This window comes from Podarcis muralis, chromosome 7 (genome assembly GCF_964188315.1).
Source record: "Podarcis muralis chromosome 7, rPodMur119.hap1.1, whole genome shotgun sequence".
In the NCBI taxonomy this organism is placed as follows: Eukaryota; Metazoa; Chordata; class Lepidosauria; order Squamata; family Lacertidae; genus Podarcis; species Podarcis muralis.
In genome coordinates this window covers 7547822-7561528 of record NC_135661.1, presented here as the reverse complement: position 1 = coordinate 7561528, position 13707 = coordinate 7547822, and the positions used below count along the sequence as shown (strand labels likewise).

The 13707-nt window shown below is 48.6% G+C and overlaps 1 protein-coding gene across 1 annotated transcript; it reads right to left on the bottom strand.

The window, feature by feature from the left end:
• Nucleotides 1-2272: 2272 nt before the first annotated feature.
• On the bottom strand, nucleotides 2273-10870 carry TMEM82 (transmembrane protein 82). Its single transcript, XM_028741408.2, has 6 exons — nucleotides 10650-10870; nucleotides 10498-10570; nucleotides 8523-8697; nucleotides 7111-7519; nucleotides 3823-4010; nucleotides 2273-2862 (listed from the first exon to the last, which is right to left on the bottom strand). Exons 1-6 carry the CDS (start codon nucleotides 10741-10743, stop codon nucleotides 2761-2763), a joined length of 1041 nt encoding a protein of 346 aa, XP_028597241.2. The 5' UTR covers nucleotides 10744-10870; the 3' UTR covers nucleotides 2273-2760.
• Nucleotides 10871-13707: the final 2837 nt, after the last annotated feature.

The window sequence follows — 13707 nt, the reverse complement described above, 5'->3', positions numbered from 1 at the left end:
CTAAGCAGGACCACCGCCCTCTCCTCCTCTGTGCCTCCTTCAGTCATTTTCTGGAGTGGGGCTGAATGTTTTTATTTCCTGGTCTGCAGTGGTTTCTTTCTTTTGTCCAGCACTCTTGTGGGGAAGCAGCTGAGCTGTGTCAGCATTTGACAGCTCATTTGAGTTGCAGTGGTGAAGCCTTGAGTCAGCTTGAGCTGGCGTGGGGAGGAGGGAGGAGGTGGGAGAGCCATTGAGGATTCCCATATAAGCCTTGCTTTTCGCCAACCAGACAGGCAGACAGGAAGTGCAAGTGTGGGAGGCCTCCCCCCTCCACACATAATCGTGTATCCCCATGATTACGAGGGCTGGAGGCAAAGGGAAGGGAAGGGTGTGGAGCACAGCACTAAGAATATAAAGGAAGGGCATGCAAGATTAGGCTCGAGGCAGAGAAGGAAGGAAGGATTGATCAAACCCCGGTTTGCAAAGAGGCTTCTGGGTAGGTAGAGGGTGTTTGCACACACGAGGATTAAATCACTTTGTGGTTTAATCCGTCTGCAACAACACAGCCATGGATCTGGCTCTGCCCAGCCAGCTTTTCCCACACTCCTGATAACGTACAATTCCCCCCATAGCTTCCTGAACAGCAAGGCATTTGTAGTACAAAGTGCAGCTACAAGTTAGTTAAGCACACTAAAGACCCCCACCCCCAAATTTCAATGGGTAAGAGTTAAGGACATGGGTAGGCAAACTAAGGCCCCGGGGGCTGGATCGCCTTCTAAATCCAGCCCGCAGATGGTCATGTTTTTACATGAGTAGAATGTGTCCTTTTATTTACTGTAAAATGCATCTCTGGGTTATTTGTGGGGCATAGGAATTCGTTCATTTTTTTTTTCTTCAAAATATAGTCCGGCCCCCCACAAGGTCTGAGAGACAGTGGACTGGCCCCCTGCTGAAAAAGTTTGCTGACCCCTGGTTAAGGAGGTCCCTGGGTGGCTAGTCAATAAGAGTTAGACAAATGCACTGGGGATAAGGGCTGTCTGTAGCCACTAGCCACCATGACTATGTTCTACTTTATTATTAATAAAATTACTTTTGTGTTACCACCGTGTTATAAGTGAAAATCCGGACACAAAAGTTGTTGAGCTGAAATTCACCAAAATCTACACTTCCGACATGGGCTGCCATTTTCCCAGACAATTCAGCTTTTAAAAAACCCCACAATAATACAGATAATCGCCCAGGTGGCTGATGAGCCCATGATTAAACAGGTAACAGGCCCTGCAGGTGCAAAAATGTATTCCAGAAGCGAGGTGGCCTTGGCTGAATCTCTGCTGGTAGGCAGACTGGTGACACTCCATGCCAACTTCTGGTTGGATAACCATTCTTGCAAGTTAGCCCCTTCATAAGTAACAAAGAGTCTTGTCGGCTACCAAATGTATTATGGAATAAGCAGATACAGAAAGTGTGAGCCTCAGCAAGCATAGTACCTGGGTCTATTCAGTAGCGTCCGAGTGTGGAGAAGGAGACAATAAACTGAGGAGAGGGAAATTAAATTCCAAAAAAACCCCCAAAACCACTCAACAACAAAGCAACTCCAACCACAGGCAACATTTCGCACATTGGACTCTGATCTACAAAAATCTTATTTCCATAATATAATCCCATAGTTTTTCAGTTGCTCCAAGACTCATTTTTGATGCATGAATGCTATATCATTGTTAATGGTTTATTATTATCATCACCAAAGCGTGCTCTGGTCCAGGGGATCACGAAGAGTCGGACACAACTAAACGACTAAACAACAACAACAATGATCATCATCTTAATTTCTTACCTGCCGCTCACCGTCAGGATCCAGGTCAGGCTACAGGAGTTTAAAAACAGTTTAAAGCAAATTACAGTCATGCGGATAGGGCGGATCCTGAACACACACATCTGTTGATCTATTGAGCTGAGGTGTCAAAGGCCAGGGAAAGCGGTGCGTCTTCAGCAAACAATTGAAACGAACACACATAGGAAGATGCAGGAGGAATGACGGATGAGGAAAAGGGCTGGAGGGGGAACAACTTTATTTAGGAAGGTGGGGCGTGCAGAGAGCATGAAAGAGACTCCAGAGTGTCACATAAATATTTGTTGTTGTTTAGTCGTCTCCGACTCTTCGTGACCCCGTGGACCAGAGCACGCCAGGCACTTCTGTCTTCCGCTGCCTCCTGCAGTTTGGTCAAACTCAAAATATAAGTCGCTTTATTCCAGTTTTTGTCAGAAGCCTTTGCTCCCTAGGCACACCAGCTCCTTCCTCAGCACAGTACTTTAGTGTTTATTTAAGACAAGGGGGGGCATTTTCAGCACCCCCTGCAACACACATACATGAAGAACATCATCCCTTGGTGCAATCTGCCCACTTACCAGCCCCTGTGTGGTCAGTGTGTGGTATTTTGGTGGCATTCCCATAGCAGCCTGACTTTAAAAGGGGTTGGCTGTTTGTTCAAGAGAGGAGATAGCTTAAATTGGGGGGTAGGAGGGTTGCAATTAATGGGGTGGGGAAATGCAATTGGGCAAGGCAACAACTAGCACAGAAATAAATAAGTCACCATTTAGTAAAGTGACAGGCATGAAATATCTATCCCATATCCAATGCTGGGCCCAGAGAGTCCAGAGCAGCCCAGCACAGTGGATCAGATGAAATCAAGCACTGGGATGAAATCCAGCCCCTAGGATTTCCCCCCCTTGGACCTGCAGTCACTGGCTCCTATCAGCCTCCTCCAGAGCCCGCTCTGTGTTTCAGGATGTTGCCCTTGCAGAGTGGGATTTTGAAGGGTCTTTGTAGTGTCTCGAGGGCTTTCGGGAGGCAGAAGCTGAGGGCGAGAACCTTTGAGAATAATCCTGAAGCGCCACCACAAACAAAAGAAAAAACAGAAATATTAGGTTCTAGAAAGCAAATCAATGACATCGTTTAGCCATCTTCAAATAGCTCAAGGGCTGTCACAAGGAAGATTTCTTGTTTTCTCCTGCTCTGGAGGTGAGGACCCAAACCAATGGCTTCAAGTTACAAGAAAGGAAATTCTGAGTAAACATGGGAATAGTTTTCTGGCAGTTAAAGCTGTTGGACAGTGGGACAGACTCCCTCGGAAGATGGAAGGCTCTCCTTCATTGGCGGTTTTAAGCAGAGGTTGGGCGGCCATCTGCCATGGATGCTTTAGTTGAGATCCCTGCATTGCACGGGGTTGGACTAGATGACTCTCAGGGTCCCTTCCAACTCTGCAATTCTATGATTCTATGATCAGGAGGAGATTTGTGACAGGCAAAGGGGAGCATTTCTTTCATGAAATAGCTGTTAAACTTGTGGAGCTCATGATCACAGGATGTGGCCTTTTGAAGCAGATTAGACACATTCATTGAGTATATATAATCCCGTCTCTCCTAACGCTCTGGTGGCCATGAGACGCTTTGGACTGTGGCTCCCATCTCTGCCTGGGTCTGAAACATCTGGAGGGGCACTAGGTTGGGGAAGGATGGGACAGGCTATTTGCCAGGAGAGCGGGAAATGTGTCCTCCAGATATTGGAGAGAAACCCCAGGGATTGGCTTTCACCATCTTCCTCAAACTGAGAGCTTTCCAGACCTCCGTGTGACAAAATGGTGGACCTCTGGTATGATTCAGTGTGACTGTTTCCAAATATGGTTTTTTAAATAGGTTTTAAAATATTGTCTCCTCCCAAGGTGGTGGCAGCCTCCACTGAGGTCCCTCAGACTTCCCACCCCAACAAAGCCCACCGTTCCTCTCCCCTCCCACTGCCATCTTGGAATACCTTCCTGATGCCAACACTCTCTTGCTCCTCCTCACCTGCTTCCTGCAGATATCCAGTATAATTCCCGCCCGCATCAGGCACCAGATCTCCCCAACCAGTGAAACGAGGACGTTCACAATGTCCATCCACCGGCCAACGGTCATCAGCAGGATCAGGAGGCCCCCCATCCTGACAAAGACCGTCTGGTAGGCCATCTGCTCTGTGGGGTTCTGCCGCTGCTCTTCTGCCATTGGACAAAGGAAAGATAAAATGGTTAGATTTATGCTGCTCAACTTATATACAATGCCAGTACTATTCAGAGGAGACATGTGAATTTAAGAAAGACTCACATTGGATACACTCTGCAAATGAGAGGGCAGGGATGGGGAACAACTGTGGCCCTCCAAGTGTCAAGGACTGGCTGGATGAGGAAGAGCAGTGGGAGCCCAAGAGCCCCCCAGGGAAGACGCAGAAGATGACGACTTAGATCCTGGGTCCTGGTGGTGGGACACGGAAGAGCAGTCTGGGGAAGGGACGAGCTGGGAGGTGCTAGAAGCAGGGAGTCTGAGCGATCCAGGGGAGCCAGGAGAAGGAGGCACCTTCCAGGACAGGGTTTGAGGCCAAGAGTCACAGTGTGAGCACAGACTCAGACAGAGAGGAGTCAGAGGTTGCCTTTCCTACCCAGCAGCAGGGCAGTCTCGGTCCTGCTGGCTCGCCTCCCGCTCTGACCCCCCAATCGATGAGAATCCTGCACGTTGCTGAGCATTGGGCCAGACAGGCCCAGAGGATGAGCACTCCCTCTTGACGTAGCCTTCATCTGCTTGGGAGGGATCCAGAGTGAGAGGCTAGTGGGGGAAGTGAAGGGCTAGTGGTCAGTTTCAGCAACTTCTCAGCTGGATTAAGACGAACCAGAGGACTCTGTTGTGTTGTTGTTGTTGTTTAGTCATTTAGTCATGCCCGACTCTTCGTGACCCCCTGGACCAGAACACGCCAGGCACTCCTGTCTTCCACTGCCTCCCGCAGTTTGGTCAAACTCATGCTGGTAGCTTCGAGAACACTGTCCCACCATCTCGTCCTCTGTCGTCCCCTTCTCCTTGTGCCCTCCATCTTTCCCAACATCAGGGTCTTTTCCATGGAGTCTTCTCTTCTCATGAGGTGGCCAAAGTCTTGGAGCCTCAGCTTCAGGATCTGTCCTTCCAGTGAGCACTCAGGGCTGATTTCCTTCAGGATGGAGAGGTTTGATCTTCTTGCAGTCCATGGGACTCTCAAGAGTCTCCTCCAGCACCAGAATTCAAAAGCATCAATTCTTTGGCGATCAGCCTTCTTTATGGTCCAGCTCTCACTTCCATACATCACTACTGGGAAAACCATAGCTTTAACTAGACGGACCTTTGTTGGCAAGGTGATGTCTCTGCTTTTTAAGATGCTGTCTAGGTTTGTCATTGCTGCTGTGTTAATAAAAGCTAATTGCATTCCATGCCTCCTGTGTGTCCCTGCCCTGTGGTCGACCTGGGCTCGCTTGGCAGCTCCTGGACACCAAGTGATGCTGGTCTCCCAACTCCAGCAAGGCCAGTAGTCCAGGATGATAATGGGAGCTGGAGGAGTCCACAGGCTCCCCCATTCCTGCATTAAAAGGATGCAGAGTAGTGATGGAGGCATCTGGGGCAGTGAAGGCAAGTGATGGTCTAGTTAAGGGACAGAGAACCTGTGCTGCCATCCAGACCTTGCTGGACTCCAGGTCCTAGCAGTCAGCATGGGCAAGAGTCAGGGCCGGAGCTGGGAGCTGGAGTCACAACAACATCTGGAAGGCCACAGGCCCACCATCCCTGCTGTAGGGATAGCTCAGTGAGAACAGCATGAGTCTCTTCATCTCAGGGTTTCTGGTTCGAACTCCACATGGAGCAAAAGTTTCCTGAATTGCAGGGCCTTGGGACTAGAGGACCCAACTCTACAATTCCACGATTGTATCATCAGCAGAACCAGTCCAATTCTCTCTTCTAAAAAAGACAAGAAACTGAACTGTCATGTCAACCTAGGAAGAGGCCTTGTACCAAGTTGATACTATTTTGCCAGCCTTCAATCTCATGTCCTTTTGAGTAGGGCTGAACCCGAGGTGTGCTCTGCTGTGTGCTCTTTATTTGGGGCCTCCCCAGTTAAGAGGCCCCAAATGAGCAAAGGAAGCTGCCTTAGACCAGATCATCAGATGCTTTCTCCACCTTTCTCTTGTAATTGGCAGAAGGTCCTCAAGGTCTCCAGCAGGGTGTGTGTGTGTGTGTGTGTGTGTGTGTGTGTGTGTGTTTGTGTGTGTTTTGTACACATCTTTGTATTTCTTCTTTCTTTGGTGATCCCTTGTAGCCGAGTAAGATTGTCTTCCGTAAACACAGTTTTAACAGTGAGTCCATAAGTTACTGTGGAGGCCAATTCTGGATCCACACGTCCTTCCACAGTGGGGACATAGGTTTCTGGGCGAGAGTTGATCACGGTGTGGATTTGCCAAGTGTGCCTTCCTCTTAGCACGTTTCTCCCTTTCGTCCTGAGTTCAAGTGTCTTCAAAGCCCATGACACCTTTGGTAAAAGCTGTTCTCCAACTGGAGCGCTCGCGGACCAGTGTTTCCCAGTTGTCGGTGTTTATACTACATTTTTTAAGATTTGCCTTGAGAGGGTCTTTAAACCTCTTTTGTTGACCACCAGCATTATACTTTCCATTTTTAAATTGGGAATAGCATAGTTGCTTTGGAAGATGATAATCAGGCATCCGCACAACATGACCAGTCCAACAAAGTTGATGTTGAAGAATCATTGCTTCAACACTGGTGATCTTTGCTTCTTCCAATACACTGGCATTAGTTTGCCGTTCTTCCCAAGTGATATGTAAAATTTTTCGGAGACACTGTTGATGGAACGGATCTACAAGGGATCTTTGTATTTAAGATCCCCCTAGCTCAGTGTTTCCCAACCTTGGGCCTCCAGCTGTTTTTGGACTACAACTCCCATCATCCCTAGCTAGTAAGACCAGTGGTCAGGGATGATGGGAATTGTAGTCCAAAAACAGCTGGAGGCCCAAGGTTGGGAAACACTGCCCTAGCTAGAAATGCCAGGAGTTGCACCTGGGGACTTTCCCCCTTACCAGACATTATTCTGATGGCCTGTGATGCCATGGAACCTTTGCAAACATTCCAACCGCTCCAGGAAGGGAAGGTGCCAGAAGCGAACCATTCTGCAGGAGGAGGATGCTTGCTTGCTGCTGGGGATGGAAGCCAAAGGCCAACGGCCGCCCACACCTAGCAACCTCCCAAAGATCTTGCCCACTGAGCCAGAGGCCTGCGAGGGGAGGAGGAGCTCACCTTGCATGTAGATGACAAGCAGTGTGTAGCAGATGGTGAGCGGGGTCCAGAAGCGGATGGCCTCCGAGGTGGTGAGGAAGTCCCGGTTGATCAGGGCCACCGCCGCCAGGTCGGCCACCACGAAGGTGAGCTTGAGGGCGTTGCAGAGGAGGCGAGGGATGCCGTGCCAGGTGGTCAGGAGGAAGAGGCAGGCCCCACAGTAGCGCTCCTTGCAGTGGAGCTCGTACATGGTGAAGATGTGGCGCGCCAGGCGCCAGACATAGTAAGTTAAGAGTCCTGCCAGGCCGACGCTGAGGAGCAGGTTCCAGGTGCGGTGGGGCGCCCCCTCCTGGAGGTAGCTGAGACTGCAGGAGATGCCGCAGCCCAGGGAGTACTGGCAGAGGAGGTAGAGCTGGCTGCTGTGCGCCCCCTGCAGGATCCCAGTGGAAATTGAGAGATGGTAGCATTAATTTTTTTTATTGAAATAATTTCAATTATAAAGAAATAGAGTGATACAAAGGGGGGGAGGGAGAAAGTAAGGGGGAAACAAATGTGTGTGTAAGAAAGAGAGAGAGAAAGAAACAATACACAAAACTGAAATGTAATATACAGTTGTTCCTTAGATCCCAAACGCCCTGGAACTCAGACGTTTTGGCTCCCGAATGCCGCAGACCTGGAAGTGATTGTTCCAGTTTGCGGACGTTATTTTGGAAGCTGAATGTCCGATGGGGCTTCCGCGGCTTCTGATTGGCTGCAGGAGCTTCCTGCAACCAATCAGAAATTGCGATTTGGTTTTCGAACGTTTTGGAAGTCGAACAGTCTTCCAGAACAGATTCCGTTTGACTTCCAAGGTACGAATGTACTCCCATACATTCATATATTAATTGATATGGACGGTGGCAGTGTATTGGGGGGTGTTTATTTTGATTATATATATTTTGATTTTAGATTTAGATTTTGTTCTGTCAACCACCCTGAGACTTCCATGTATAGGGCAGCATATAAATTCAAGAAATAAATAATAGTAGTTAGTGTGTCGGACTAGGACCGGGGAGATCAGAGTTCAAATCCCCACTCGGCCATGGAGCTCACTGGGGGACGTTGGGGACCAGTCACTGCCTCAGCCTAACCTACCTCACAGGGATGTTGTGGGGACAAAATGGGGAGGAGAACCACCACATACAGCACTTTGAACTCCTCGGAAGAAAAGCTGGGGTGCAAAAGCAGTGAATAAATAAATAAAAATCCCTCAATCCAAATGGCAGGATAAATCTCGACTGTGGCGGGAATTCACTTCCTTCTATTGCAGGGCTCCTGGTTACTTTGACTCCACTCAGGTGCTTGTTTGGGGGTTCCCCGCCTCCCCTCCACAGCAGGCATGTGGTCCCACCTCAGCCCACACATGAAGAAAAGGGAAAGAAAGAGTCGCTCACCTTGTCAAGGGAGAGGACGGTGGAGATGGCCCGAAGGGAGAACTCCAGCACCACCAAGGCAGCCACACGATAGCCGACCACCGTGAAGGTCCCCGTCAGCACCAGGAGATGCAGCTGGTCCAGCAGGGGCCACTGTTTGCGGATGACCTCCTTCTCCTTCTGCCGGTCGGGGTCGCTGGGGCAGAAATGAAGGTCTCAAGAAGGGAAAGGCAGGCGCAGGAGCAATTTATCCACTCAAACTCGGGAATCTACAGGGACTAGCTGGAGTAAACACACCTTCCCTTTGCCGAGTCCCATCTGAGTACTTCCAGGAGAGCCTAGAAGCCTAGTTGCCAACAAAGGTCCGTATAGTTAAAGCCATGGTCTTCCCAGTAGTGATGTATGGAAGCGAGAGCTGGACCATAAAGAAGGCTGATCACTGAAGAATTGATGCTTTTGAATTATGGTGCTGGAGAAGACTCTTGAGAGTCCCATGGACTGCAAGAAGATCAAACGCAACCATTCTTAAGGAAATCAGCCCTGAGTGCTCACTGGAAGGACAGATCCTGAAGCTGAGGCTCCAATACTTTGGCCACCTCACGAGAAGAGAAGACTCCCTGGAGAAGACACTGATGCTGGGAAAGATGGAGGGCACAAGGAGAAGGGGACGACAGAGGACGAGATGGTTGGACAGTGTTCTCGAAGCTACCAGCATGAGTTTGACCAAACTGCGGGAGGCAGTGGAAGACAGGAGTGCCTGGCGTGCTCTGGTCCATGGAGTCACAAAGAGTCGGACACGACTAAACGACTAAACAACAACAACAAAAGAAGCCTAGTGGGCTTCTCCCACCACCAAGTCTCCAAGGTTGGCGGGAACCTGATATCCTCTGCATTTACTCCAGGAGAACCATCTTCTGCCTCTCCCAGGGGCAGAGAGCTTTTGGGGCTCACGCATGTCTGGAAATACCCTTTGGCCTTGCAACAATCCAACCTCACAGGCTTTGGGTAAATTGCGCATGGGACTCTATACATACTCAGAGGGGGTGCTTCTCTTCTGTACTGCTTCTGGGGCCTGAAAAGGGTCTTCTTGGGGCTTGGCTCCAAAAAGACCCTTGGAAACGCAGAAAGGCTTTTTCGCTGGCAAACACAACCTCCCTGGCTGCCTTTCCCTGTCTCAATCTTGGGGCATGTTCAGGTCCTCTGTGATCATTTCACATTTCCCAAGTTGAGTTTGGTCACCAAGATCAAATGAAACCTGCTCCTAATTAAGCTCCCGGTTCATCCTTGACCGAAACTGTCCCCAAATCCATAGGGATGTGTTTGTGATGCCCCTGTCCTCATACAAAGAATCACGGCTAAAGGACAACGTCATCGTCTGAAAAATTGCTGATACATTGCTGAATACTGTTTTCCATTGCCTGTGCTCATTTGCTTTGTTTTCCAAAGCTGAAAAGATTAAGGAAATGCCTGGCAATCTTTTTCTCACCAATACAAAAGGCATCTCGCCAGCCAGCGTACAAAGAAGTCAGCTGGGCACTGCCCAGGTGGGGCCACGCTTGCGCCTTGCCCTGGAGATAAGATGCTGCCACTCCAATATTTAACTCCCAGGGATCCCTGGGACTCCAAAGCATGGCATTGGTGGAAGCTCACATGAACCAGATCTTAAAAGGGGGTTCCTCAAAGGCAAGACCAGAAACAATCAACTTCGCAGGAGCAGAAAATCTGGGCTTGTCCCTATTGAATTAATAGGAGTGTCTGAGATTCTTTCTGCAGACAGACAGCCATAAAAGCATCTGGATTCAGGAGGCAAACGTGACACTAGGCAGATCGGCTTGCTGGTCTTTATGGCTCCTTCCCTCCACCTCCACCACCACCACCCAGTGAGCACCTTATCAGAGCCCTGCAGGGGTTAATAGCCACCCCAGGGCTGCCTGCAAGGACAGATTGAGGAAGCGACTCTGTTTAGAAATCTCCGCTCTGCCTAACAAGCACTCACTTCAAACAGTTGATGTAGATGTAAATCTTCATCAGGCTGCCCAGGATGGAGACGGCACAGGCGCCCACCAGCCCTGCAAGGAAACAAAGGTCAGAAAGGGGGTAGGGCTCAGTGGGTGGGGTAGGCACCCCCTGGGAGGAGGAGAAGCTCACCTTGCAAGACGGAGTCCACCAGATCGGAGCCCCAGGCCAGGCTGGGGAAGGCGGGCAGCCAGGAGACCAGGTAGGAGTAGAGGCTGGAAAGCATGGTGGTGCCGTGGGGCAGGGGGAGGGTGGGTGGCTCAGCCCTGGCCTTCCTCTTCCCGTCCGCAGTCTCAAAGGTCTGCTGTTGGAGGGCTGGCGAGAGCCCAGGGACCTTGTGCTTGTGTTGCTGCTGCTCTGGTAAATCATTGCTGCCTCTTTCCCCCTCCTGGGGAGGAGGCCACTTAGCCAGAGCCCTTGCACAACCATTTCTGCTTGGGGAGAAGCAGGGAAATCATTTCCTGGGCCAGTAGTAGCAGCAGCTGCAGCTCCCCAGAATGAAAGCAAAGGGAAACACTTAAGGCAAGGAGGTTTTTGAGCTCCAGCCCAACTGTAAAATGTTCTTCTTTTTTTCTTCAATTTTTTAAATTACTTTTCACAAAATTATAAACATACATACATACATACATACATACAAACATAAATAAATCATAACCTTATTAAAATTACACTTATTAACATTGTTAAGTGACTTCCTCGCTTCCCCTTGGTTGAATTTCCATGCATCCTTTTAACAGCTTTCCAAATCATAATTCTTATAAACTTCACTTAGTCTGTTAACGTTATGTACTGAAGTTCTCACCCTGGGCCAGCAGGGGGATACTGTAGATAGTTATGCAAATCAAGGATTGAAAAGTGACGTTCAGTGATTGGATAGTTTTGTATGCAAATGAAGGATCGAAAAGTGACATTCAGTGATTGGATAGTTTTGTATGCAAATGAAGGATCGAAAAGTGACATTCAGTGAATGGATAGTTTTAGAACGTTGCAACAGTTACAATTGTTCTGTATCTCTATATAAGCAGGCTGACTGAGCTCCTCAGCTTAGTTCTGTTCCAGCTTACAAAATAAAGAGCTGCTTTGGAGAAATCGCTGTGTTGTCTGCTATGTCAACCCACAACCTAACAGTTAACATCCTTATATCTTTTCAGTTCAAGATTAAACATGTGCAACATCACACCAGCTGCAAAATGTTCTCGCAGGTGTTGTCCTCTCTGCCTGTTGCTGCCTCCCTTGAGCCTCTTCTGAGAAGCCCCTTCTTTACAAAAACAGGTGCCAAAAAGGAGATCATGTAGGGAAGTGGTGCTGAGCATATGCAGAGTGCTTTCCCCTCGCATCACTGGTGAGTAACTTTAAATGAAGGAGGAGGACTCTCATGTGGGCCTGAGCCGCAGAATCCATTTTTCTTCTCAACAGACAACTTTTAGGCCACAGCACTTCAGAGCTGCATTTGTTTGACTTGTGATACATGAGTTTTTATGCATACTCCGACAGACGGCACGGCACACATTACAAATGCATGGAAATAAATGCATCTGGACAAACACGAGCCCTTGCTTGGACACACCGCGTACCAGAAACAAACCCCAGGTGCCAAAGTTCACTCGGTCTAGCCCAGCTCCCTTTGCACAATGGTGAAGCAAAATGTAACAAAGACCCGTCAATCAAAGCAGCAGGATGCCTTGTAAATCAGCAGGGTTCCAACCACAGTACCAGCGGTAATAATAATAATAATAATAATAATAATAATAATAATAATAATAATCCACCCATCTGGCTGGGTTTCCCCAGCCACTCTGGGTGGCTTCCAACAAAATATTAAGATACAATAGTCTGTTAAACATTAAAAGCTTCCCTAAACAGGGCTGCCTTCAGATGTCTTCTAAAAGTCTGGTAGTTGTTTTTCTCTTATTAAGCTTCTTGTTAAGGCTGTCAGATAAAGAGAAACCACTCCCCTTTGTGTAACAAATATTTATTTTTGTACTCAGCAGGGGTGCCAAGCTGAATAAAATATTGAGGGTTGTCAGGTAAGCCCTACTCCACATAACTGATCACATGATATGGCACATGTATAACATTTGAATGGCAATGCCCATCAACTTGAGGGGGGCCCTCAAATATTTTATGGGGTGTGTGTGAAGGGACCTCAGCCACTAAGAGTTGACTCCTATAGTACTCAGTATATGTAAAGATCATAACCAAGGAAGTTGTGGAAACTTTGCATCTTGAATTTTTATACTGTCTTGAAAGTCCCATCTCAGGTGAGCTGTGGAGGGGTGAGGCTCCTTTTTTCTGATCCTGAGGTGGCTCCTGCTGAGAGGGTCTTCCCCAACTGCACGGTCGGTCCTGAGTTTGAGTTTATCTCCACTGAAATCAAGGGACACTGCCAGGACAGTGGTACCTCGGGTTAAGTATTTAATTCATTCCAGAGGTCCATTCTTAACCTGAAATTGTTCTTAGCCTGAAGCACCACTTTAGCTAATGGGGCCTCTCACTGCCGCTGCGCCGCTGGAGCACGATTTCTGTTCTCATCCTGAAGCAAAGTTCTTAACCCGAGGTACTATTTCTGGGTTAGTGGAGTCTGTAACCTGAAGCGTATGTAACCCGAAGTACTACTGTACGTACCGCCATGCAAACCCTCCTTGACAAGCTTTCTGTCAAAATGTTTTGCAAGGACCAAGTACAAAAGCAGCAGGGTCACTTCTGGTGCGAGAGGACCCACATGGAAGCATGCAGGTGTGCTGGGCAGACCTTTGAGCTAACTTCCGTTTGGCCTTTGCATCCTGAGCCCTCATCCCAATTTCTGGTCCTAAGGGCTCAGGTTCTCCCTTCTGCTCCCATTAACCACCTACAGTTGGTGCCAAGGGTGCTAATCATGTACACCAGGTAGAGCTCACTGGGCAGGGGGGAAGGTGATATAGAAATGTACAGTGGTGCCTTGGGTTAAGTACTTAATTCGTTCCAGAGGTCCGTTCTTAACCTGAAACTGTTCTTAACCTGAAGCACCACTTTAGCTAATGGGGCCTTCTGCTGCTGCTGCTGCGCCACCGGTGCACGATTTCTATTCTCATCCTGAAGCAAAGTTCTTAACCTGAAGCACTATTTCTGGGTTAGCGGAGTCTGTAAGCTGAAGCGTATGTAACCTGAGGTACCACTGTAATAAATAATAATTGAGGTTTGGGGATATCTT

Excerpts from the sequence above, each read along its gene's own strand:
- TMEM82 (XM_028741408.2), bottom strand. The coding sequence starts at position 10,743 with ATGCTTTCCAGCCTCTACTCCTACCTGGTCTCCTGGCTGCCCGCCTTC. Across the intron at positions 4,011-7,110 it reads GCTTGTCATCTACATGCAAG|AAGAGCAGCGGCAGAACCCC; the intron begins GTGAGCTCCTCC and ends GTCCAATGGCAG. Across the intron at positions 2,863-3,822 it reads TGGATATCTGCAGGAAGCAG|GATTATTCTCAAAGGTTCTC; the intron begins GTGAGGAGGAGC and ends GTGGCGCTTCAG.